General features: G+C 44.3%; 1 protein-coding gene across 1 annotated transcript in view; it reads right to left on the bottom strand.

The window, feature by feature from the left end:
* Positions 1–27,949, bottom strand: part of SEMA5A (semaphorin 5A) — a 503,265-nt gene that overhangs the window by 350,214 nt on the left and 125,102 nt on the right. Inside the window, exon 2 of the mRNA XM_088442351.1 lies at positions 8,443–8,621. Within this exon, the coding sequence (XP_088298477.1) occupies positions 8,443–8,566 (124 nt within the window). The 5' untranslated portion in view covers positions 8,567–8,621. The remainder of the gene's footprint in view (positions 1–8,442; positions 8,622–27,949) is intronic.

The following is a 27,949-nucleotide window of genomic DNA, read 5'->3' as shown; positions in this document are numbered from 1 at the left end:
CTCTAACATTGCTGAAGAAAAAATTCTTCATAAATAAAATTACATCTTCAGTTGCAGCATCCAGATGTGGCACTCTATTTTAAAACACCCTCCTTACCTCTCTGTGGGAGTTAGATGAACCTGTGTTCAACAAACAAGCTACTAAAATTGGGTAAGGTGTTCAACCAATACACCACACTAAACCATACATTTTTTACCTGGGTATCACAGAAGCACCTGCAGCAGCTGCTGCTTGCATACTACAGAGTGCTGCAGGAGTCTCAGGGACTGATTTACTCTGGAACGCAATATTGCATACGCACGCAGTTCAACTGCGATAGTGTACTAAACTCAGCACTACATAAGCACGCCTACTTTACATTGCACACATCCGTAATAGATTAGCGTAACCATTCAAAGGAGTACCATCGCAGCCTCACGCACAGTGGATAATTTATGCACGCCCTTACAACGACGTGCGAACACACTGCATGCCTGCATTTCCCCGACCACCCCCCCCCCCTCCATCACCACAAACGGTGCTTCCATACAATCAATCTGTGAGGGAACTGCGTAGTCTCTGCCGGAGATATACCCTTTACCCAAGCTGCTAGCTAGTGATAAGAAAGGCTTAGGGGTACAAGTAGTGTAAATAGAAACTGAACTGACAGGGAAACAAGTAGTGAGATGGGGGAGATGTTGGAGGCATCCGTCATTTACCAGCAAGTCTGGGGACAATCATGTAGTCACCTACCATGCTGACACCATAGGGGCTCCATATATCAGACTATATATATATTGGATAAGCCCCAAGGTCATCTGCATGTTAAAAAGGAAGTTGATGAGATGTTGTAGTTGGGGGTAGTTAGACTTCATTCATCTTCTGGCCATCTAGTATTGTTTTAGTGCTCAATAAGGACCCGACCACAAGTATATGTTTAGACAATCACATGGTGAACTGGGTACAGAGACCTACATTTACTATAAGCCTCATTAGCATGCGGTGGATCTCCTCTTGGGAAGGTGTCCGGAGTTTTCCTTGGTATACCTAGATGACATTCTCATCATTAGCAAGACATGAAAAGAGAATCTCCTGCATGTTACTCAGCTAAGAAGATGGATTAGTAGGAGTGATTATTTACCACAAGAGATGTCAGATTGAGTTTATAGAAGCAATATACTGTACAGCCAGAGTCTGACAAAATTGGTCTATGGTATCTTGTCATGGTCCTGGAACTCCAACTAAAGCAACTCCAATCCTTCATAGGTAAGTACTATTGAAAGTTTGAGCCCCAGGATAGCTCCATTGCTAAGCCACTGATGGAATTATGCTGTAGCCTCTTCAAGACAAGCAGGCTGTCACAAAACCCAGGACTTAAGGTGCCCACACACATAGTGATGTGCTTACGACCCGATATCGTGTACAATTTCCCTGTGAACTTTCACGGGAGCTCGCCTGCCATCGTGATCACGATTTTGGAAAATTTTCACCCAATCTGTTCTACGATCTCACGATCTATGGGATCGTACGCATCATGAGATCGGGCACAAAAAATCGTGAGTTTAAAAAAAAAGGCTCTTGACAATTGGTGGGAAATTTAAATAGTCATAACAATGGGAGGGGCTAGCTAGGGAGTGTAAAAAGCAGGCGCCCTTTAAACTCTCTGCACATTCTGCTCTGCTACTAGATGAGGCTAGGTGTATTCCTGCTGAATCCTGTACATTGCTACTGTGCTCTTTGTATTTGGTTTGCCTTTTACAAACTTTATTCTACCTGCAAGTGTGTGCTACCTACCTACCTGTACTGATGATTCCCTATCAGTATAGAGTGTTGGTCACCGAAGCTGGGGTCAGGGAGATTAGGAAGAGGGCCCAGCGAAGAAGGACGAGAGCATGCTGGACTAAGGAGTGGCTGCTACAAAGGGATACCCGCTCTCACATGTCCCTGCTGATGGAGATCAAGGAGAACAACCCGGATGACTAACGCAACTACCTGCGCATGGATGACGCCATCTTCCAGGAATTGCTGCATCTGGTGACCCCCCCACATCCAGAGACAGGACATAAGGTGGCGGAGAGCAATCCCTGCTGAAGAGAGACTGGTGGCTACCCTGAGGTCCCTGGCTACAGGAAGGTCATTTGAAGACATGAAGTTTGGGACACTCATCTCACCTCAGTCCTTGGGCGTCATCATTCCGGAGACCTGCAAGGCTATCGTCAAAGTGCTGCAGTACCAGTATTGCAAGGTAAGAAGAAAAACACACAACACATTTGTTTCTTGTTTAAAGAAAAAAAATAGTTTTTCATTTTTTTAAAAATTGTTTTAAATTTAACTTTTTAACTCTGCCAATAAGGCAGAAAACTGTGCTGCATAGCAGCCATCTTGTGTAAACAACACTACATAGTAGTAAAGGTTTTTTAAAACATTGGAACAATACAGAGCCACTGTGGCAAAAAAACACTTGCACGGTATGGACCTCATTCAGACCCGCTCGCAAGCGCTGAGCGCTCGCAAGCAGGTCGATGTTTAGGCCCTGCGCACGCGCAGCGGCCGCACTGCGCGTGCGCAAGCCCCATAGCGAGAGAGAAATTATCTCGCACCAGAGCTCACTACAAAAGGGCGGCTGACGATGTTGATCGACAGCTTGCCCCGTTTTGTAGGCGTGGCGAGGGGGTGGTTTCACAAACAGAGGCGTTCCTTAAGAACACCTGCCGTTTTGTGGGCGGCCACACTGACATCAGCAGTGATGTCAGTGGGGAGCTTCCTGCTCGATCAGAGCAGGAAGCTCCCTGGGGCTTGCGGTTGCCGAGACCCAACCTTAGGGTCTCGTCGCAAGCCGCGATGGTCTTGACCATCGCGACCATCAATCTGGTCGGTCGCTAAAGCTGTGGGTGGTAACCCACAGCTTAGCTAGCGACCAGGAGGCCGCACTTCAAATCCAATCGGCCGCCCAAATTCAGAGCGACCGCTCGCATTTTGCGAGATCCTTTGAATGAGGGCCAATGTCCTCACCAAGTTGCTTTTTTTTTTCAATTTTTAGACAGCAAATAATAGGCTGCATTAACCAAACTGTGCACTGACCTGTAGGCAACCCAAACTGTGCACTGACCTGTAGGCAACCCAAACTGTGCACTGAACTGTATGCAATATAGATTGCAACAATATTTTTACAAAACAGCATTGTCACCAAATTTTATCAATCCCAACAGGTAGGCTGCTGTATGTTATAGGATGGGTCAGACGCCAGTTTGAACAGGCCAATACACATATGGCACAACTATACATATATATATATTGTGCCATGTGTGTAGTGACCTTGTCCAAACAGCGTCAACACCACCCTATACCATCCAGCCAGCACCTATTGGGAGTCATAAAATTTAAATAAATTACATGTCTGTATAACGGGGAGATTCATCCGCTGCATCCAGCAGAGCACTAAACATGTTACTGCTTGAGCTTGGGGTGCTGGGTGGGGGAGTAGTCTCCAACTGGACTGGGGGGGCCTGACATAGGTGTTTGGGGTAGGGGAAAATAGCATTGAGTTAGCTATATCAGTGGAGTTGTGTAGGTTTTTGCTCATACACCTACTCAATAGGTCATAATTTAGCCTGAGGTAATTTTTCTTAGTATCCTCATCTATATTCCTCATACTACTGTTTACATGTGCCGTAAAGTCATCTATAGCATCTGGAGGTTTTTGAAGGAGGCGTTCTGCATTCTGTAGAAATATGTCCTTCCGTTCAGTATGAATCTCCTTTTTCCCCTGTTTTTTTTTTTTTTTGGGGGGGTGGTAGGGAAGAGGATGAGGGTCCGGGTGCAATGGATGTTGCCAGTTGGGTGGTATTCTCCACATCACTGTCCCAGAGCAGACTGAGGTCCGGTGTCTATATAGGAAACAAATAAAAAAAAAATATTATAGTCATGTTTTAACCCATTTTTTACTATTTGTACAGTTTCCTAACACCATGGAGGAGTGGAAGAGCATCGCTGAAGAGTTAGAACAGCGTTGGAATTTCCCTAACTGTGGAGGAGCCATCGATGGAAAACACCGGATCATATTACTACAACTACAAAGCATTCTTCAGCATCGTTCTCATGGCAGTGGTGAATGCCAACTACGAATTTCTGTTTGTGGATGTCGGCAAGAATGGCCGTGCTTCGGATGGTGGGTCCTTCAAACAGACTGCTTTCTACCAGAGACTCACCAACAAAACCATTAACTTTCCCTCACTGGACCAGATAAAGCACGGCCTAAATTACGTTTTCGTCGCAGACGAGGCTTTTGCATTACATGAACATGTGATGAAGCCATTTGCACAGAGGGGCCTGACCAGAGAGAAGAGAATCTACAGCTACCGTCTATCCCGGGCACAGCGCATTGTGGAAAATGCGTTTGGAATACTGAGCAACCGCTTCCGCATTTTCCACACCACCATCAACCTACGTGTGGAGACGATAGACTGGGTCGTGATGGCGTGCTGTGTGCTGCATTACTTTCTGCGAAGAAAAACTACCCGACGAGGACCAGTCCCAGCTAGACCAGAAGATGTAGGACCTCCGGAGGACATTGGTCATTTGACATCTGTGTCAGCAGCACCAAATATAACAACATCAACCGCACATGCCGAAGAAGTGAGGGAGGAGTACATGGCCTATTTCAATGGACCAGGTGCGGTGCCATGGCAGGAGGAATGTCTGTGAACTAACTGACTATATTGGACATTTGGGACTGAACTACAAAAACAATAAGGTTTCGGTTTATTAACTGTGTCACTACTTACCAAGACTTCAGCAGACGGTCCAGTCACTTCTGCAACCTCCTCTTCTCCCTCTCGCTCAGCCATCAACACCAGAGACTGCCGTTGTGGCTCCTGATCGCTTATGAAGGACATCTGTTTGTAGTACCACAGCGATGGTTCATACACATCATCGGTGCCTGCGCCGGATCTTTTGGAGTCATCGACTTTCTTCTTCTCTTTAATGTATACTGTCCAGAGGTTTTGAATCTTGTGCCATACAGTTTTGAGGTCTGCATCGGCAATGAACCTTTTCGTATACTGTAACAACAGCTGTAAAGCAGCCAAATTGTGCAACTTGTTATGGTAGCGGTGACAACTTATACGCCACAGACACTCTTTAGACTGCAGGATTTCTATGAATCCAGTCACGAACTCACGCTCACTATACATGGACATTTTAAAAAAAAAAGAATATATAAATATTAGTGTATATAGTTTTGTTATATTTTATGTTGTTATGGTTACATTTTTTCATGTTTTAATATTTTCTTTTTTACAGGTTTCTAATGTTTGGTATGGTATTGTAATCGTGTTTTCTTTTACAGGAATGTCATGTGTTTATTTTTTGGTATTTATAATGTTTTTCTTTCTTTTACAGCATGGGTCTTCACCTTTGGCCCTCTAGCTGTTGTGGAACTACACATCCCAGGATGCACTGGCACAGTTTCAGCATGCTGTTATTTCCAAATGGTGGCAGAGCAGCTGGAGGGCCAAAGGTTTTACAAGGAATGTAATGTATGGTGGTTTTTTTTAAACATGTTTTTGCAAATATTTTATGTTATTTAAATATGATTGTTTTAATCTTGTTGTAATATATTTGTTTATCTTGTAGTAATAAATTTGTTTATTAATTTTTGCTAAATTTTGAAGTGTTTTCTAATTAATTATTAGGTGGCCCCATGACATTGGTGGGCAGATAGTGGGTAGGTGGGTGGCACATATTGGTGGGCAGTGGGAGCTTAATCCACCGCCAACCTCATTCCGGCGGCTGGGTCATGCATTTCTAGGTGGATGGCACACATTGGTGGGCAGTGGGAGCTTAATGCATGACCCAGCCACCACCCGCCTCATTCCGGCGGCCGGTGGCTGGGTCATGCATTTCTAGGTGGGTGGCACACATTGGTGGGCAGTGTGGGGCACACATTGGTGGTCAGTGTGGTTGCATTTATACAGTACAAATACTCACCAAACTTCAACAAAATATACACTTCAGTGTGCAGGCTCCCGACTGTGCTTCCTTCTCTTTCATACACGATGCTGCACAAGATGGCGGAGGGGCGTGTACAGGCTCCTGTCAGTCAAATTTCACGTTGTAAGATGAATTGTACTATTCATCGCGAGTAAAAAACATACGATTGGCACCCATCGTATCCCGGATTGGCAAATCTGGCCTACAGCAAGGCAGATCAAAAGATGCGAGGTGCGACACGCGGGGATGCGCATCGGCATCATGATCAGGAGTAGAACTTCACGATTTCGCCATATTTTTCGCGATTTGTCCTGACGATTCGTCGAAATCGGCCAAATTGGATGTAAAATCGCTATGTGTGTGGGCAGCTTTAGTCATTCATACCCAGTCCAGGCGGTGCTTCATCAATGTGGGCCATTCTGTTCCAGAGCTCTATAACTGCTCCTAAGGGTCATGGGCGCAGTCATGTTGGTTCTGATCAGCTCAGTGTCAGTATCCAGTCACTACCTGTCTGCTGTGCTCACATTACTGCTCACTCAAATCCTCTTCAAGAGCAACCTATTTAAAGCTGCACCTGCCAGTAGCACACTGCCGGAACAATGTGGAATATTACTCCTCTGTGTGCTCACTCACCAGTGTGTATCTCATGTCGCCGATCCACTGCCTGAACCTGTACTCCTGTCAGCTGGACTCTGCAAGCTGCTGCCTCTGAGTCCGCCTCATCTACTCTGCAGCATATTGCTATGGCAAGTATTTTGTCTGATCACCTTCAGCCTGTGTTCAAGCTGCTGTTTACCTCCAGTCCCAGTCGGGTTCAAGCCTCGGTTCCATTCTGTTCAAGCTCCATTCCCAGTCTAGTTCAGGTTGCCATTTGCCTCCTGTCCCAGTTTTGTTTAAGCCCCGGTCCCAGTCCAGTTCAAGCTGCTGTTCTCCTCTGATTCCAGTCCAGTTCAAGCTGATGTTCTCTTCTGATACCAGTATGGTTCAAGTTTCAGTTCCATTCCTGTTCAAGCTGCTGTTCTCCTCCAGTTCCCTTCCAGTTCAAGTTCCAGTCCGGATCAGCCTGCATAGCTTTGCCTGTGTCATTCCAGATCCAGTCCGGTTTAGCCTCACTGCTACATCCTTATTCCATTCTGAGCAGTAGTCTGTAGTATCCTGTTTATGCTATAGACTTTAATAGTGCTTTCAAGTGCCAAGTCTTCAGCCTGGTGTTATACTGGCTTTATGCAAGTCTTCTGAATACAACTCGTCTGCTCATAGTGGGTTCAAATGGACTAATTCCTGTATTGCACTTCAGACTGTATTGCTGCTAAGCGAGTCTACTACCTTTTCAGCATCACAGCTCCTACTATCTCAGCATCGCAGCTCCTAACCTGGCTCTGGGACTCTCTGCTCTTCATAGCATCAGTATTACCATCGATGGTGTGGTTGGCCTGAGCATCCTCTCTCTGAATGTTGGGGTTTGTGCTGCGTTTCAATAGGAGTGGTCACTCCATTGCTGTGGTGTGATCATTTCACAATTTCATTTACTCCCCCAAGTATTGCCCAATTAGGGCTATAAGCATTACTCTTATGGAGTTTTTATTTATGTTTTTAATACGTTTTGATTTTTCACTGGCCTCTTAAATGTTATGCTTGCTTCTTATTCTTATCTAGCGCTCGTTTATTTGGTTCATACAATTCCTCGGATTGTTGACTGGCGGAAGTAATCTGGCAGTGGAGGTTTCTCAGGAGCACACCACAGCATATTTTACCAGGAAACTATTGGACCAGAAGATTGCTTATGCTACCATCAAGGAGTGTCTCAGTGTAAAGCATAATATGTTTTTGCTTTGTAACCTAAATAAATTCTGATAATAACAAATACTAATAATAGTAATATTATTATTATTATTATTATTATTATTATTAATAATAATAATATAATAATAATACCAATTGCATATTTCTCTTATATAAACACCTAAATTATCTAATGACAGCTGTCTTCAGAAAGCAATGTCATCTTGACCCTTCCTTGCTGGGTACAGATTAGACGATATATTGGACGATTTGCCAATTTACGACGAATCGGAACGACAAATCTGTAGGCTGCTCCAATGCACTCACCCCGAGATAAATATAATAACAGAACTCGGGGCATTTGGAATAATGTAATCCACCGGACCCAAAGGCTCATAAAAACTTGAGTAGTTATAGTTTATAATGACATTGGAAATAAAGTATTTCATTTTTAATTGGTTTACTAGTGTTAAAATTACAGTGTAGTAAAATACATTAAATTAACACCAGAGGTTATAAGGCTGAATGCAGGTAGGGCTTTGTCTAATCAAAAAATGAAATGGAAACTGGCAAGTATTAATAATAATACTATTGAAAGGATTGTCAATGGACAGCTTACCCAAGAGCCTTAAAAACGGCATAAATCACAGAATCAACCCATCATATATCCTTCCACACATAAATCTTACCTCGGTAAGTGATAATGGTGTGTTCAATTCTGTGACATTGTGTTGTTTTCATCTGCTGCACACACTGTATTGCTGGTACATTTAAAGCCAAAACAAAAAGCAACGTCCAATTCATAAATGCCATGGTGCGATCACTGTATCTCTAACCAGCCTGGTAGCTGAAGTCATCTGTAGAATGGCTGTATAAAGAAATATATAAATAATATTAAAGTGAATACTGCAAACATATAAAAAAGTGTTTCTTTTTTTAATGTTTTAAAAGATGTGTTGATAGTGCAGTACGTATGTCAATCAATTGGAACAGAGTATTAGCAATACCTGTTAGTAACAATTCTATCTAATATTCAGGTACAAATGTAAGAGCCTGCACGATGCAGGCATCAGCAAGTTCCCGGCAAGTATGTGCGAAACCAGGTTGGTTTCGCCTCTTAAATTATTGCCCCTTTAAAACATCGGGCAAACTCCCCGGGAACCCGCCGATGCCAGCATTATGCTATTATATTTACCCCTCAATAGCAATATAAATGAAGCAGATGACACTAGAAAGATCTCCCTTCTAAAATATAAACTAGAAAGTCATTTACATCTGAAGGCAATATGCAAGATAAGTGGTAATCACTAAAGCAGTAAGAATCTTTAAGATAAACATCCATCATGCATTGTCTGAATTTAATGGCTGATAGCAGCCTGTGAGCCATTAGCAAGATGCAGCCTTTGGGCTGTGTAGCAGCCTTGAGGGCTGGTATGAATTGGCAAGATGTGGCAGATGAAGATCTGTACAATAATAAAGTCACTGGGGTTGGTACGGCGGACAGCGCACTGAACACACTGGAGGGTGGCCTGTGCCGCCAGGTTGACACCAAGCACCTGAAGCTATAATATGGCCTGTGCCGCCAGGTTGACACAAGCAGCTGATGCTGTAATGCAGCCTGTGCCGCCAGCTTGACACAAGCAGCGCACGCTGGGCTGTGTACTCTGGACACAGAGTACTGTCCGTGCCGCCTAGATAACACGAACTGCAGAGGACAGGTATGTGAACCGTGCCACCAAGATGACACTAACGGCGGGTAGATGACAAGCAAACCGTGCTGCCTGGATAACACAAACGGCAGAATAACACAATGCAATAGACAGAAGAACTGGAGCTCGACTGGGTGACAGGAGGCTAAGCCAGAACCGGAAACACAAATATTCTATCACCGGCATGGAGTAAAGGGCTGGCTGTAAATTTAACAGATACAGGGTCCAATCAGAGCAAGCTCTGCAAGCCTCCCTAATGACAGACTAGTGTGCACCTGGCCTGTGCACACAGACAAGACAATTACTGCACACAGACAGACAGTAAGTAATGAACACATGAGATCAGCACACAGACAGACAGGAATGACAGGCTATGAGCTAAACACAGACAAGACAGGATTAAATGCAGAGTCCCAGTAGCAACAAAGACTGTGAACTGCAACCAAGATTAAATACTACCGCAGATCCTAACACAGCCTAGTGCTTTATAAGTGCAAAAATATGATGCATCCATGTCTCCTGGGTCCTAATTCAGAATTTATTAACATTGGGAGGTACTCATTATTATTGTTAGCACTAGTAAACAGAGATGTGCATCATAACCTTATCATGATCTACAGTACAACATGATACCATACCTTGCTATGATAGGTGTAGCGCCAGCCTATAACAATGGGATTGTGTATTGATCGCAATCTATAATAGTGAGATGTAGCATACAAATGTGTCGTGGGGTAATATGTATCAAGATGATTGATTTGATGCTTAGGACCAGTGAATAATGTTGTTAATGTTCTTTACTATATAGTGAGTAAAAACAGAAACAAAAACGTTTGTAGTTACAGTCACATATACAAATATGCTGGAAAATTCTTAAAGACACATATACAGTATGAATATAAATTATGTTTAATCACAATGGTTGATAGCCCAGTTCATTCCGGTATAATCAACTGAACAGGGTAGGTATGATCAATTCTCCTGTTGCTGCAGTACAATGATTATAGGTATAATCAGTAATTAGGTACCTTAGATGAGTATCAGAGTGTGGCGTCCCGCTGATCTGTCTATGGTGAAAAAGTCTGTGCACATACCAGTGACAGCTGTCTCTTCTGTGTGGGTCAGCAGGCAGAGTATAGCTGGTCTCCTTACCTTGCCAAATACTCTGTCATGCTTTGCTGTCTTCTCTGGTGTCTTCGGGCGCCGCTGCTGTGGTGTCACCGCACTTCAAGGTGTCATCACGTGACCACTTGGAGGTTGCTGCTCGGGACCGGAGTCTGGATTAGTGTTTAATAGTTGGTAATTGTTTGTGCAAGGTTATAATAAATATCACCAATGCGTTTCAGCCTTCTCTGGCCTTCTTCTGGGAGGTAATGTAACAAGTAACCTCGTGGTTACATCATTGGATACAATGTCGCGGTTCCCACCATAGACTTCAATGGAGATTTCTCTCCATTGAAGTCTATGGAGGAGACAGGCTGAATGCACACAGCCAATCAGCGAGCAGCTCCTATGGAGATGCCCACTGGTTGGCGGCTCCTACAATGACTGGGCCTACGTGGGCCCCAGTCATTTGCGCGGAGGAAAGGTATGTGTACACACACATACCTTTCCTCAGTCCGGCTTGGTTTCGGGTATTTTCGTGTTTTTATTTTAACCCCCTGGATGCCTACTTGGAATGAAGAGGACCTGAACTACGCATAGGAGAGGTGAGTATGGATTTTTTATTATAGGTACCCCTATGGATTATCTACTGGACAAGTATACATGATGGCATCAGGGATACTAGGTGAATATGTGTGTTAGTGAGTGTGAGTGTGCATGTATGTTAGAATAAACTTTTACATTCACAGTGTGTGTTGTGATTTTTTACGTATTTCTTTGGCTGTGGAACTACAGGTATCACTGGGCCCGTAATGCCCCGTATGCTGGCACTTGTGGTTCCCCAAGTACCAACATGCAGGGGATGCTTGTTGGGATGTGTAGTACCACAGCTAAAGACAATATTTAAATATCTATTTTACACTACACAATAACAATATCAACCCAGAACCCACTGCCCAGGGGTGCCAGGGATAGCCCCGGGCTATCAGCCGAGGCCTGGGGTGCCCTGGAGAGGGGGTTCCCCTTTATTGGGAAACCGGTGAAAGGTTTTCCCTGGCTGTGGCATCACCCCCCCCCTCCGCTAGAAAGAGTCCGGTGCTTGTTATGGAGATACAGGGTACCCCTACTCATTTTGCCCCTGTTTTTCCACAACCAGGGCTGGCTCAGCAAAGCCCTGTACTGGTTCTTAATATACAGGAGACCCCTACGCATTTTGGCCCCTGTATTTTTAGAACTAGGACAGGCTATAGAAAGCCCGGGCTGGTTAGATTTTTGGGGTTGGGCTGCATGTCTTTTTTTTAAAAAACACAGACAGAAGCCGTTACGGATCTCACTGATCTGTGATGGCTTCTGCATAACTCGCACCTTTTAATGCTAGTCGCATTAAAAAGTGTCAGTTTGCATTGTCCTAAATTCGTATATATGTAGTAGCCTGGAGCTGAAAAGTTTGCAGGCTATTACATTTGCGAGTTGCAGCACAAACTCGCACCCGGAAGGTGTATCGGGGGCCTGTCCCGCTCCTCTCCCCACTGCTGCCACTATATGTGTACGAGCGGTCTGCAGACAACCCACACACACTTGCCGATGGACAGATATGTCTGCAGACATATCTGTCCATCGGCTGTGCAGTATATCATCAGCAAACAGAGCTACAACATCTTCAGGCTCACCAACTCTAACACCATGGATGTCTGGGTCAGCACGTATTAAGCAAGCCAACCCTTCAATGGTTATTGCAAAGAGGGCAGATCGTGGACAGCCTTGTCAAGGGGAAAGAGGCTGATGTAAATCCATTAACTAGCACTCCGGGTGCCGAGGAACAGTACATAAGCTTAATCCATTGAATAAAATGAGACCTGCAGGAAAATTTTACAAGTACAGCCCATAGATTCTGAACTGTAGACTTTCCCCACATAAACCCATCTGGTCAGGATGGATGATTGATGTAATTACTAAAGTGTACAGCAAGATTTTTTTTTCCAATATTTTAACATCCATGGTGGATAGAGAAATGGGTCGATAAGATTCAGGGAGTGTAGGATATTTCCCAGATTTGGCCAATACTATAATAATAGCCTTAGACATAGAAGATAGAAAAGATCCCAAATTGATCAAAGAGTTAAATAACTCCAATAAATATGAAATAAAAAATTCTTAAATCTTCTGTACGCCTCCACAGGAATTCCATCACAGCCAGGGGCTTTGGATGCGGGGAGAGAAAAGACTGCTGCCACAATCTCCTCCAATGTAAACGGAGCCTCAAGACTCTCAAATATCTGGAGACAAATGTGGTAGGGTAACTTGACCCAAATAATCTTGAAGCTGCTCTGCCGAATAAGAAGCTCTGTAAGTGTACAGAGAGAAATAATAACTATAAAACATCTCTGCAATATCAATCCCCGAATGATACAAATGACCCTGAGAGTTACGAATGCACTGAAAAGTATTGTTGAGGGATTCCTCCCTATTCATAAAGGCCAAATATCTACCTCCAACTTCAGCCTGAAAATAGTGCTCATACCTAGAAATTGTCACGACCAGGGTCTCTCGGCATGGTAGTCGACGGTTAATAACTGTGAGGTCGCTATGGCGAGGGGCGTCTGGCGGTGGCGGTGGTGCCTGGCGAAGAGCATTGGCTGTGCGTGGTTCTGTGGGGGCATACTGTCACTCTGGTCTGGTTAGGCCTGGGGGTGCTTCCATTCCGTTCTGGCATGGGCGCCGCCATCTTGTCTCTGGTCAGGTGACCTAGTTGCCCTATCCTGTTGTGTCACATGCTCCTCTCTGACCATTCACGGCTGTGCACTGGGGATTTAAGGGAGTTCAGAGCTCCCTTGCATTGCCAGTGCAACGTGTTTCTCTGCGAGAGCTGAGAGAGAGTGTTCCTGTGCTTACCCTGTCTATTGGATTTATTGCCTAAGCCTGCTTTCCCTAACCTGCTCCAAACCCTGCTGGATTCCCCTACCTCCTCCATATACCTTTCTACCTGCCTGAGTACCTGAGCCTGCTGTTTCCCTGCACCTTGTTTCATTTCATTCCCAGCTGGACTTCACTACCTCTGTCTGCATCAGCTACAGCTCACCAAACCTGCATTCACTTACAGCTCATCAAGCCTGCATTCTGTTTTAGCTCACCATACCTATACTGGACTGTTCTGCCTGTCACTACCTGGACATTTGTTCATTAACCCTCACAACAGTTATCAAGTGCACTTTAGTACTATACCTGGACTTTTGTTTGCCACTCCCATGTCTTCTCAGTCCCTTATTAACAACCCCACTTTTTCATTTAAGTCTGCTCCTGTGTGTGCTTCTGTCACCACCCCGGGTCCACAACAAATTCAGAACCTCACATAAATATAGCAACCTATATCTAGATTTCTCAAATAGGTAATCTGCCCACTCCCGCTGAGCACAAAACCATAATTCACAGTCTAGATACATATTGAGCATCTAATTGTTGACATGCACACTCAAGATGGGCTTCTTCATTTCTATTATACAGCCTAATTTCAGAGACTCTTTTAATAAAAGAGCCCCGTATACAGGCCTTGAAGGCATCATGTCTAATAATAGGATGTAAATAAGAGGCATTCTCAGATCAAAACTACCCCATGCAGCAAATAGTTCTCTGCCCGTCCCCATTAGAGTCAACCAGAGCCGGCCCTAGGCATAGGTAACATAGGCAAATGCCTAGGGGCATCTGAAACGCCTAGGGGCATTCCATGCCTAGGGCTGGCGGGGGAGGTTTGGGGCATCTGGATGGTGGCTCTGGCTACCCTGCAGCGGACAGCAACTAAAATGGTCCAGGGTAGCTAGCGGCGGTACAGCCGGTGCATGGCACCAGTGCACACCGCTATGAAGGGGCTCGCAGCCTGCCGCACTAGACAGGTACTAATAATGAGTCAGACTGACTCATTATAGTACGCTGACAGCCGCAGGCTGTAATGAAGAGGGAGAAGGAGGCAGTCCGGCCGCTCCACTCACCTCTGTTGATCTCTCCTCCGCCACCGCCTCTCTGTGTACAGCCTCTCCTCCTGCAGTTGCCAACGGGTATTTGGTTTTTGTTTAACCGTCCCCGACGCGACTAAAGAAAACCTAACAGGGAAGGGAGACTCTGCCAACCCAGCACAGCCAAACCAGCCCCGAGACCTGTCAGCCTGCCTGTCCTGCATTGCCTGCTCCTCGGTAAATATCTCTGGTCCCAACAGTACCATAACTGCAATACCCTGTGGGCAGGGGATGGGGGGGGGGTTTGAATATTTTTGTCTGTGGGGCAGTGATTTTTTTCCTGTGTGGGGGCAATGTATATAATTTTTTTCATGTGTCGGGGCAATGTATATGAATTTTTCTGTGTGGGGGCAATGTATATGATTTTTTTCCTGTGGTGCAATGTATATAATTTTTCCTTGTTTGGGGCAGTGTGTTTTTTCCTGTGGAGACAATGTATTTGCCAGCCACCAAGCACAGGAAGGACTAGGAGCCTAGAAACAACTGCAGGGGCAGACGCACGGCAGCTGCATTCTCGTATGTGCTTCAGCAATCAGTTTCAGAGGTAGCATGGCAGCTCTCAAGAGCCAGTTTTTGACTTATGCTGGGTACACACTAGACTATATGTCACTGACGATGTGTGCTCCCGCTCGTTGTCAGCAACTCGCCCATCAGACCTGCATCCATGTCCAACAGGCGATATCGCCAGCAGGGGCCATGCTGCCAACTGCAGCATGGCTCCCGCTGTTGCTGCCAGCATCAACAAGAGTGTATCCACTTGCCAATGCTGGCACCTCACTGGTTTCCGCCGAGTGCGACATCGATGCTGGGTACATATCGCTAAGTGTGTACCCAGTTCAAGTCAGCTCAGCATCAGTGAGGGGTGTTGAGCTGACTGCTTTGAGAGGTGCTGTATGCTGGCCGGTGTGAGGGGTGATGGGTTCTGCTGCTGTGATCTGTGCTGCTGGGTGAGGGGTGCTGTGCTGGCTGAGGATTGCTGTGGGCGAATGTGTTGCTGGCGGATGCTGTGATCTGCACTGCTGGGAGAGGAGTGCTGGGTCAGAGACGGACCTCGTGGCCGTGCTAGGGGGCACCAGCCTAAATTTTGCCTAGGGCATGAAATTGGTTAGGGCCGGCTCTGGAGACAACTAAAATGGGTTTAGCTTCCAAGAACTAGTCCCGCTATTTTGAGACATATTCAGAGTAAGTAGCACAGGGGAGTGGTCAGAGATACCTCTATAGACCACTTCAGACACTGCCAATGATATGCTGAATGAAGTCAATACTAAATCTATACGAGAGAACATGTGGTAAGAAGTAGAATGACATGAATATTGATTAGCAAGAGGATTACGAACTCTCCCAATGTTAATCCAGTCCATTTCAGCGATCAGACTAGCAAATGGAGTGGGAGAGGGAAAGGAAGGAGCACAACTACCACCTTCCTTCCATCGATCCATGCAGTGGTCCATTACATTATTAAAATCCCCCACACAAATCACAAGGGTGTCCGGAGATTGCGCAACAAACGTAGCAGCCTGCAGGAGAATCTCATTACTATATGGAGAGGGAATATACACAGATAGTATATGACTCAACATCCCATCTATATTAGCATGAATAAATATAAATTTACCATGAGTATCAATCAGACTGGATTCTAAATGAAACTGCACTCACTATTTAATAAGAACTAAAACTCCTCTTGCATTAATTGAAAATGTAGAATGGTACATATACCCTATCCCATACCTCCCAACTTTTCATTCTCCAAAGGAGGGACAGGTCGCGCGCCAAAGGCGCGCACGTCAGAAAAGGGGTGTGGCTTAAGAAAAAGGGGCGGGCTTACAGAAACCGGGGCCGAGCCTTGCGGCTTCCCCCGGTTTTGTTACTTTGGGGGCGTGCCCAGCAGTGTCTCCGAGACGCTGGGCAGCCCCCAGGCTCTCCCTACACAAGAGAACAGATGCCGTGCGCATGTGCTCTCCCAACTTCCCCCCCACCGCGGGACACTGCGGCCCGAGGGCGGGACAGTCCCAGAAAAACGGGACTGTCCCGCTGGAAGCGGGACAGTTGGGAGGTATACTATCCAGGGCTTTTTAAGGGCTAATACTTTGCTACCATATAAGTGGGTTTGTGAAAGACAAATTATATCAGCACAATATTTCTTAATTTGGGACATGAAAAGGGATCACTTAACCCTTTTGTTTAACCCACAAATGTTCCATCCAAGTATGCTGACCTCCTTATTTCCCTCAATCATAAGGCCTCAAAATGGAACTAACTGGGAAACAGAACATGCTAAGCTGCTTGAAAAAACCCTATAGGATGATTCAAAGCGGGCCTGCACCAGCAATACAATACAAAATAATACATTTCACCCTTAAAAAAATATTCAAACAACAAGAAAATTAACAAATGTAAAAAACAACTGCACTCATACAGTATATTTGTACTGATGACATATATAAAAAAAACCTCAAATGAACCTATCGCTATCCCGCCCTGAATATCCTTCAAAAGGATAAACAAAAACAAACCCTAAAAAGAGCAACAGGGGTATAGCGAATTACACCCTACACCTATATTTACCAGAAAACTCCCTAAGCATAAAACTGGAACTAGCCTCCTGGTGTACTAAATATTGGAAAAAAAAGTAGATTACCAAAACATGTAAACCTATACCATATACTGTTGGCATTATTCAGGAAACCCTTTTTAATGAGAATAAAAAAAAGAAACCCTCTGCAATGAGCACAGGGCTGACGGTCCAGCCAGTACCCCACATCTGTGGGATTAGCAAAAAAGTGAGTGGATTTATCATACACTACTCTCAATCTCGCAGGGAATAACAGAATATTGAATATTAAGATCACGAAGCTTGCGCTTGGCTTGCAGGAATTGCGAGTGATTCTTCTGTACCTCCAGTGCAGAATCCGGAAAAATTTATACAGTATGATTTTCAAATTGTAGTGGACCATTAATGTAGGCCAAATGGAGAATAGTTTCACGATCTTTAAGGCACATATCCACTACAACACAGGCAAATGTCTGCATGATTACGACATTGTAATCGTGCAGTCGTTTCTCAGTTTGTGTTGTGCCTACACTGAACGAGCAGTTGGTCAGTGTAGGCACATTAATCATCTGCAAACATGTTGAACCTGACATTATCGTCAGGTTGTACAACATATTTGTCCGATGATAGATGTCTAAACGACCAGTGGGAGAGCGCATCGCTGGTCGTTTTAGAATTTTTTTTAACGATCTGCAAACGATTATTGAACGATTGAACGATATCGTTATCATTCAATCGCTCAATTTAATAGTCTAGTGGATGTGTGCCTTTAAAGTGCAATAAACGGGCAATAAAAGTTCTAGCATGAGCACCAGGTGGAGGAGGCCTTGACGGGAGCCAGTGGGGACGATCCACAGCGAATTGAGGACTGAGAGCCTCCCAGGTAAACAGCTGTACAAGCCAGTTCTCTAAAAATTTCTAAGGTGCCATGCCCTCAGCCAGATCAGTAGGCACAACGATGCGAATATTATTTTGTGTAAGCCGTTCTTCAACATCAGATATCACCTGAAGGTGGCGTTACCTAGTGACGTTGGTATTCAGATGCCTATCATTAGTCTCATGCTGTAATTTCACTGTCGGGGAGCTGGAGGTTGCCATTTCGACCGCCGGCTTCCTGACTACATACCACATCAGCGCCTTATAATTTCACAGCGATGGATGCATAGAGTATAAATACAGCACTATATACTGGACCAGCTGTGATTAGAAGGCATACTGTAGGTGATTGCTGTCATGTTTTGCTGCTTTCTGCAGTCAGTTAGTGTGTCCTCCAACAGATGTGGAGAATGAAGAGATTTGTGGTGGTAAAGGGAACAAAAGCATAAGGGAATCCATCTTCTATAGTTATTCATATTAATCTCTTGAGAAACAAATTAATAATTTAATTAATATGACAGGATATTCGTAGCTGGGCAAGCTTTTATAGGAAAACAATATCTTGTCATATGAAGCTTTAAATCAGCCCTAGGTACAAATACGCTAGTGCACTGTAACTCATCTTGCATTGCCAGTCTAATTTAAGCTCACTCACTCGTGACCTAATGACATTGCTTAAAAAGAAAAAAACCTAGGCATGCTTAAGGTCGGGCTTACATGGAGATCAATGATGCCTATTTTATCGTCCACTGGAGCTCTGATCATCACTGGGAGAATATACAGTAGCAATTTTGCAAGGAAGGAGAGGATTATATGTATTTACAATAAGGGTAACAAGTGCTTTGTCTAAATCAGGTTAACCAATTTTGAGGAAAACTTTCCATGATGTAACCAATTTTAAATATCTGGTGAGTTTCAAACTTCATTAACCTTCACTTAGACTTAATGAAGTTTATTACTTGCACATCTAGCACACTGTTTTAATTAAACAATTTAATATGTAGGCACATAAACATAAATACAGTAGTGTCTATATAAGCCACTAGCTAATTATGGTCTGCATTTTATCTTCATGATTAAATCCCAATGTTAGCTGTTCTGTCTATAAGGCAGCATTACTTAGAATATACTCTGGCATATTTACATTACTAGTGTTTGGAATACTTGATATAAAATAGAGTGGCATGATAGTTTAGGAAACGATTCAACTTAAGCTCTCCCAGTGTACACACAGGACCTCATTCAGAGTTGGATGTAAATGCAAGTAGTGGCTCTTTTATTGCATGTGCATGCGTATCTTTCCACAATGTGCGTCTTTTTTTCCTGGCAAGCTGCACTTAGTGTATGTCTCCCTAAAATATGGGTGGGCTATAAGAGACCGTCTAATTTATTATTCTGCAATGTTTATCTACAGAGCTGATGAGCCACGGATTGCAATATTGGTATGGATTGTTTGAGGGAGGGGGGCCCCAAAATGAGTATCTTGCCTAGGGCCCCATGAGATCTAAATCCGGCTCTGTCCCAAACGCTGGAAAATGGACAAAAACTGTTGTTTGAACATTTAAAAAACTTGTCTGAATTACCATTTTCATCTGGTTTCTGGCATTTAGGAGCAAATTGCTGATCATCATTTACTCCAGGGCTCGACAAATCCCAGGGGCCAGACCGCCATGGCTACCAGATTTTGCTGCCAGGCTACCAGATTTTGCAGTGACGGAGGAAGCAGATCCACATCAGCCTCGGCAGAGATTTTTGTCTATAGTATTGTGGCATTCATTTCATACACAGGAGTGCATATGCTGATTGTTGCCTATGGTGACTGCTGTGCCTGTGTCCGTCCTGGCCTGCGCTAACTCCTCCTCTCCATCCTGGCCTGCTGTGTCCCCTTCTGTCTGTCCCAGTCTACGCTGATTCTCCTGTAAGTCCCAGCTGTCTACTGTAAGCTATCTTCGGCTGCGTAGAGCTCTCCGATAATAGGGTCTATGCGTTGCATGGTATTGTGCACTGGCTCTGGAGGGATAGTGGTGTGACCACGAGGGGAGGGGGGTTTTGTTGTACTTTCTAGCACCATTGTTTTATGTGAAATGTGTTCTTTTATTACTGGTGGGTGGAGCAGAGTAGTGAGGGGGCCTCCGTTTTACTGTATCCATTCAACTGCGACCATTTTGTGGACTAGTATAGTGTATAACAGTTGCATAACACAGAGAGCTGTGCTCCTCACTCACGTAATTTTTTTGGGGGGGACGGTGGTCTGGCTCCTACACTTACATCCTGGCTCCTAGATTTTATAAAAATTTGTCAAGCCCTGATTTATCAGATTTTCATTCCAAACAATCAGCTAGTTGGCTGGTTGGACAGATAATATTTGGATATATGGCCAGCTTTAGTGCTCATTAGCTGGAATTGGTGGCTTTTGCAGGCAGAGCATCTCTTCTACCATCTATAATAAAATACACTTTACATTTACACACAAAGACATACTAATTACAGAAACAAATATTTGTGTATCAGACTCTGTAATACTAATATATTTATATATTGTGATCCAAGTGTAAATGTCCATCTACAGCGATGGGGAGTGACTGTGCTGTGATTGGGGTATGGCTTCATGTAACTGCATCTCTCAATGGCTTGTCTAGTGCTTCTGGAGAGCTAAGAAGCCCCCAGCACACTTCTGCTAACCTAAACAACCCTGCATTGCAGGGTTGCCACACACCCAATCACCTCCATACTTCGCAAAAGTCGTATAAAGGCCTGGTTGTTAGGATGGTAAATCAGTTCTCAAATTTGAGCTCATTGTGTATTTTCCAAGTTTTGGTTGTCTGTAATTTTCCCTAAAAAGCAGAACTGGGCTATAGGGCCTATTTATCATTTATCAATAACTTGTAACAGCAAAAGATAATCATTTTGTCTATATTTACCAAAAAAGATTAGCTGGTGCAGTGGTGATGGTACCTGGCAGTGGTAAGATAATACAGAAGTTACAAATTAGCTGATCAGTCCAGGTCCTCTATGCGCATGCATGATCAGGCTTTGTTAGTTAACACATGTGCACTGAACTACTGTAGACAGGGGCGCCGAGAGGGGGGGGCGGGGACAAATTACCCAGGCCCAGGCTTGCTAGAGGGTTCAGCACCGCTCCCCCCCACTCTTACATCACAGCAGCCCAGCAGTGGGCGACTGCTTGCGGCTGCTAAGTAGCAGCCACAGCAGTCTCCTATGCCTGTGGGGGGGGGGAATCAAGCTGATCGCGCCCTCCACTGGTTATGTACTGGGCTGAGGAGGCTCACTGCGCCCACTTCGCCTGTGTGCAAAATGTTTTTGTTTTTTTTTCCTAAGGGGGCATGGCCATGCCTCCCACAGTTAGGTCACACCCCCTTTTTACCGGGGCCCGTCACGGCTCTTGACGGGCCTGACTGTAGAAGTGTGGACATGGGATTCCAGTAGCAGAGTCAATAAAAAAATATAAGAGAAACAAACATTTATCTAAGAAAAATACTTTATTTTTAGTAAGAAAACATATTGACACTCCTGGAAATAATGCAGAATTTGTAGAGGGCCTTTTCCCTAATTTTGGAGCAAAGAAAAAAAAAATCCTTCTTTCAAAAAGGCAAAGTACTCACTGGTATTGCATTAGTTAGTATGACGGAAAATACATATAATACATTTTACATTCATTCTAGCATTTCTATTAGATTTTGTTGCACACTGTAGGATTACCCACTTACGTGTGGGAAACAAATTGCATTTGAAGTCCAAAAAATGACTGCAAATGCAATACCACCACAACAGCAACGATTATTTACCAGGGTATATTTACTGAAGGTCGATTTTATTAGTTGATTTAAATCATCTAAAAAATTAAGTATGCATAGATCACTATAATCTGTGCATGTTTCTTAGGGTTAAATAAGACTAAAAAGTGAAAAATCCCCCAAAAAAACAATGTGAGGTCCCCCCTAAACTCATAATCAGCCCTGGACCTTATAGCCTGTTCTGGTCATGGAAAATCGGGGGAAAAACCATCATGTGGTTCCCCCAATTTTCCATTACCAGCACCATGCTGAACAAGCCGGGGTGATAATGCAACAGCAGGAGGACACACAACGTGGGGTCCTCCTGCCAAAGCATTAAACCAGCCCCAAACTTGTCAGCCCAGGGCTGGCAATCCAAGGAAATTGAGACATGTAATGACATGTAATGCGTCAGTGTCTGTTGCCCACTTTACCCTATGTCTTATAGAGAAAAGGGAGCACCAAAGGAGATTTTTGCTCTGGGCTTCACTTGGTCTAGAACTGACTCTATCTGTCAGTGCACCTTCTTCTCAGCTGTACCCAACAGCAGAGCAAGCAGGGAGCTCTAATTTGCTTCACTTCTAACCTCGGGCCTGACATCCTTGTACTGTACTAAAAAGAACATTTCCACCAACCACAAACATATGAGGAGGTTCTGACGCATATGAGAGGGCAGTATAGGGCCCTGAGGCATATTGGGATGCTTTGGGGCATCTAAGTTGCATGTGAAACAATAAAAAGGGACATGTGGGGGACTGAAATCTGATAAATGAAATGACAGGTTTAGGCCTCACACCTTCTAACGCCCCTGACAGGGTGTCTGAAAATGAAAATGTGGTAACCGTACCTGCAACCAACACTTTTGTACAATCATATTGCTTTATTGTATTGTAAATAACTTGTGTACCATAGACACACAAACATACATATATCAGAATTAGAGATGAGCAGGTTCGGTTCCCAGAGAACCGGACTCACCCGAATTTAGCATATCCGAGTCGGATGCAAGCAGACTCGGAGGTTCCCGCCTTACTCGGTTCTCGAAAACGAGGCAAAACCAAAGAGACGGAAATCTTGCGGTTCGCGAGCTTTCATCTCTATGATCAATGTAGTATATAGGGACCACTCGACAGACGCCATTTCACTCCGGCTGTGGAGACTGAATAGGGAGGGTGGGTAGTGTAGGGCTTGGAGAGGTGCTGGTGCTATGAGCTGTGTCCTGGGCTGGTGACTGCTGATCCATTCTGGTCTCTGGTCACGGTGCTGTCACTGTCACTGTGCTGTCTCCTGAGTCCTGATCCATTCCGGTCTCTGGTCACATTGCTGTCACTCACTATCACTGTGCTGTCTGCTGATCCATTCTGGTCATGGTGCTGTCTTCTGATATATCAGGGCTGTCTGCTGTGTCCTGGGCTTGTGCTGTGTTCATCTCTGGGCCCCAGTTGCTGTGTCCTGGGCTTGTGCTGTATTTATCTCTGGGCCCAAGTTCTGGACTCCAAAAAAAAAAAATCAAAGTGTCTTTATTATATTTTTCTGTGTGTGCTCGTGGATGTTAGGCTGAACCACATTAGCGTACAAGATACAGCGACTCCAGTCGTGCTCAATCAAAAAAAAAACAATACAAGTGTCTTATATTTTTTCTTCTGTATGCTCGTGGGTGTTAGGCTGAATCACATTAGCGCACAAGATACAGCGACTCCAGTCGTACTCAATAAAAAAAAAAACAATTAAAGTGTCATATATTTTTCTTCTGTGTGCTTGTAGGTGTTAGGCTGAACCACAGTAGCACACAAGAGCCAGCCAGCAACGCAAGTTGCAAACTTGTGCTTCCCGACTACAGTCATGCTCCAAAAAAAACTCTGGGGCCAAGTTCTTCTGGAGCTGACAAAAAATAAAAATTATCATTTGTCTTTTTTTCTAATATTTTTGTGTGTGCGCACGACTGCACGTGTGTGAATTTTGTAACCGCACCTTGGCTACACTATTGGTGATTGTGACACTGCTTCTAGACTGCCGAAAAAATATGGAGGGCTGTCACATGACAGGAGAGCAAGGCCAAGGACCACATGTTGTAGCTGCCGCCAACAGTGTAAGGCCGTCAACTTTCTCGACCTCTAGGAAGGCCCATGCCCAGGGCTTAAGTCACGCCATCGATATGGTAAAGCAAGTTTTACTGAAATTAAGAAAAAAAAAATTTAAAGGATATTTGCCTTTAGATAAATAAAAAAATTGGCAATATGCCATTCACTACACGAAGTGGAAAGGAAAGGATAAGGCCATGGCCTTACTTTATGAAGACTGCTGATAGCCCTTCTTCTTGTAGTAGTAGTGGTGGTGGTAAAATTAAAAATGTGAAAGTTGTTAAGACAGCTCCGGAAAAATCAACTGTGTGCCCTGAGAAATCGAAATTGCAAATCCCCGAGGAGAGTGCACGTGTGTCCGCGGTTGCCATGTGTGAGCCAGACCTAAATACTAGTGTACTGGAGGATCCTCCAAGTTCCAACATTTGTGTGCCTCTGTAAATGTGGGGAAGGGCAGTCAACATCTTACACACGTAGTCGGATGCTTCTGTGGAATTGCACATGGAAATGGAGGATATTTTGGTGGATGAAGGCGCTAAGGATGATGAGGATGTTGATGATGAAGATGTTGGTGATGAGGATGTTGATGCCGAGGATGTCCTTTGTGTAAGTAAAGTAACAGCTGTTGCCCATGGTTTGAAAAAGCCAAAGCCCATTGTTGTCATGCCGGGACAAAAGACAAAAAAATCTACTTCTCACGTGTGGAATAATTTCCATCCCGATCCGGACAACAGTTGAGAAACTCTGGGAAATCATTGCTAAATGGCTTATCCCACTTGGACTCTCCTCGGGATTTGTGATTTCGGACAATGCCACCAATATTGTGAGAGCATTACATCTGGGCGAATTCCAACACGTCCCATGTTTTGCTCACACAATTAATTTGGTGGCGCAACGTTTTTTAAAAAGTGACATGGTCGTGCAGGAGATGCTCTCGGTGGCCCGCAAAATATCCGGACATTTTAGACATTCGGCGACCGCTTGTCGAAGATTGCAATACCAGCAGGTACAGTTAAATTTGCCCTTCCATCAGCTGAAGCAAGAGGTAGTAACTCGGTGGAATTCTACCCTCTATATGCTTCAGCGGATGGAGGAACAGCAAAAGGCCATCCAGGCCTATACAATGGACTATGACATAGGCCGTGGAGGGGGAATGCACCTTACTCAAGCTCAGTGGAAAATAATTTCCGTGTTGTGCAAGGTTCTCAAACCCTTTGAACTTGCCACACGTGAAGTTAGTTCAGACACTGCCAGCTTGAGTCAGGTCATTCTCCTCATCACACTTTAGCCAAAACACCTGTAGAAACTGAAGGAGGAGCTGAAACGGAGCGATTGTGCAAAGTATGTCGGACTGGTGGATGAAGCCCTTGATTCACTTCACCAGGATCCAAGAGTCGTCAATCTATTGAAATCTGAAAAATATATTTTGGCCACCATTCTGGATCCTAGGTTTAAGTCCTACCTTGTGAGTTTTTTTCCAACAGACTCAAATCTAAAACTATGCAAAGAGCTGTTGGTCAAAAAATTGTCAGCTGCAGCCGCATGTGAAACGCCTTCATCTCCTTCTTCAGATTCAACAGCTGCCAGGAAAAACCTAATTTTCCTTACAGAATGCCTGCTGGTCATGCAGATCAGTCACCAAAAAATTACATCTGGTCAGGCATGAGAGAACTGCCTACTAGTGACATGTCTTCTACCGTGACTATGTGTGATACGGTCTCCATTCACAGAATGGTGGAGGACTATTTCAGAGATAACATCCTAATAGACATGTCAGACAGTCCCTTTCAGTACTGGCAGGAAAAAGAGGCAATTTGGTGTCCCATACACAAACTGGCTTTGCATTACTTAAGTTGCCCACCCTCCAGTATGTACTCCAAAAGAGTTTTCAGTGCAGCTGGCAACCTTGTCAGTGATCGGTGTAGGAGGTTACTTCCACAAAATGTGGAAAAGATGATGTTCATTAACCACTTGCCTGGCACGGTCGTATCAGATACGACCGCACCAGGCTGGGCTTTCCCTGACATGGTCGTAACTGATACGACCAGTCAGAAAATGCCCACTAGGAGGCTGTGGGAAGCTAATCTTCCCGCAGCCGCCTACATCAGAGGGACCTTCTGGTCCCTCTGCAAGAATGGCTGCCTCTCCAGCGTGTCCGATCACTGCTGGCCACAGTGATCGGGCACCGTAGGTAGCCCCCCCCATAGAAGCAGCCGTGCTGCCTTTTGTGACCCGATCATTGTGGCCAGCAGTGATCGGGCAGCCATCCACCCCCTTCAGCAACCAGCAGTAGCGGCGGCTCTGGTAGCCGCCGCTACTGCTATCTATCCGGGTCACCAGCGGGACACCCTCCCGCTGCGGCTCCGGAACTACAGTGATCACATAGTGATCACTGTGTGTGAAGGAGCAGCGGCGGCGGTTCTGGTATCCGCCGCCGCTGCTCTGTGTCCGGGCCGCCAGCGGTAGACGCTCCCGCTGCGACTCCGGCACCACAGTGATCACTAGGTGATCACTGTGTAGGAGCAGCAGCAGCGGCTCTGGTAGCCGCCGCCGCTGCTCTGTATCCGGGCCGCCAGCGGGAGATGCTCCCGCTGCGGCTCTGGCACCACAGTGATCACCTTGATGACTGTGGAGGAGCAGCAGCAGCGGATCTGGTAGCCGCGGCTGCTGCAATGTTCGCCCGGGCTCAGCTCCGCCTCCCCGTCCCCAAGTGCCCGATCACTGCTGGCCACAGTGATCGGGCAATAAATCATTTTGAACAAATGATTGTAGACAGATGCAATATTTGAAGAAAATGCAGCGAAGGACAATGAAGTATTTCAGCTGGCTGTGTCAGATCTGAATCTCAATGACGATATCTTACAAAGTGAAAAAATTGGGCACACTATCAAGATTATAGAGGCTAACAATCCTTTCCAAGCTGTCCAGGAAGGTCCATATAAGAGGGTACCTATCTCCGGAATCTATTGGCAGTTGTTTCCTGACCATATGAGGGAGACCTGGACATCAGATAAGTTTTATTGAAAGTTTTTGTTTGGTACGCACATTACTTATTTTGAGCACTATTTGCTGTTATTTAAATACTACACTATTAGGCGCACGTCTTCTTATTTTTCAGCACCCTTGTTTACCCGTGGCCATACGGATCATTAGAAGATTGCAGCCACCTGTTATCATCAGGAGTGTTTTTTTTCGCAATTCACATATATCACAAAGAATTAATTGGTGACATTGTTTGTCACAAGACTATTTACAGAAGGGATTAAAAAAAAAATTTGTGCGCCAGTATTTCTATATCTTTATATATATATGTATATATATATATATATATATGTGTGTATATATATATATATGTATATATGTTTGTGTATATATATATATATATATATATATATATGTATGTAAATATATATAAGTATATATATATATGTAAATATATATATATGTAAATATATATATGTATATATATATATATATATATACGTATGTGTATATATATATATATATATATATATATATATACGTATGTGTGTATGTATATATATATGTATGTGTGTGTATATATATATATATATATATATATACTGTGTGTGTGTGTATATATATATATATATAATGTTCGATCGAGATATATATATATATATATATATATATCGATCGATGATAATTGCAGAGCCTCTGATTAGGGATGGCAACTGGCCATCGATGGTTTGCAAACCATCGATGGTCTAACTGAAGACAAGTGGTTTGCCATTGCTTGTGGCCATAAATGTTGCACCATCGATGGCAACCCTCAATCGATGTTTAGGAAACATCGGCAGTTGTGGTGTACACAGATCTCCTCGACCAATCGCAAAACAATTGATGGCTTCTAACGATGGTTGAACCATCGATGGTACAGCCGTCAATTGCCATCACTACAGTATAATATAAAAATTGCTATTTTTATGGTATACTGTGTTTTAAAAAAAATATTTTTTTCAAATAAAATAGTGATGGATAAGTTTAAAATTATGTTCGTGACCTAATTCAATCATAAAAGAAACCGACAATTTTGGAGCGGTTTTTGGA

This window comes from Taudactylus pleione, unplaced genomic scaffold (genome assembly GCF_031769625.1).
Source record: "Taudactylus pleione unplaced genomic scaffold, aTauple2 ptg000309l, whole genome shotgun sequence".
NCBI classification, from domain to species: domain Eukaryota; kingdom Metazoa; phylum Chordata; class Amphibia; order Anura; family Myobatrachidae; genus Taudactylus; species Taudactylus pleione.
The sequence above is the reverse complement of the archived record's forward strand: the minus strand, read 5'-3'. Positions and strand labels throughout refer to the sequence as shown.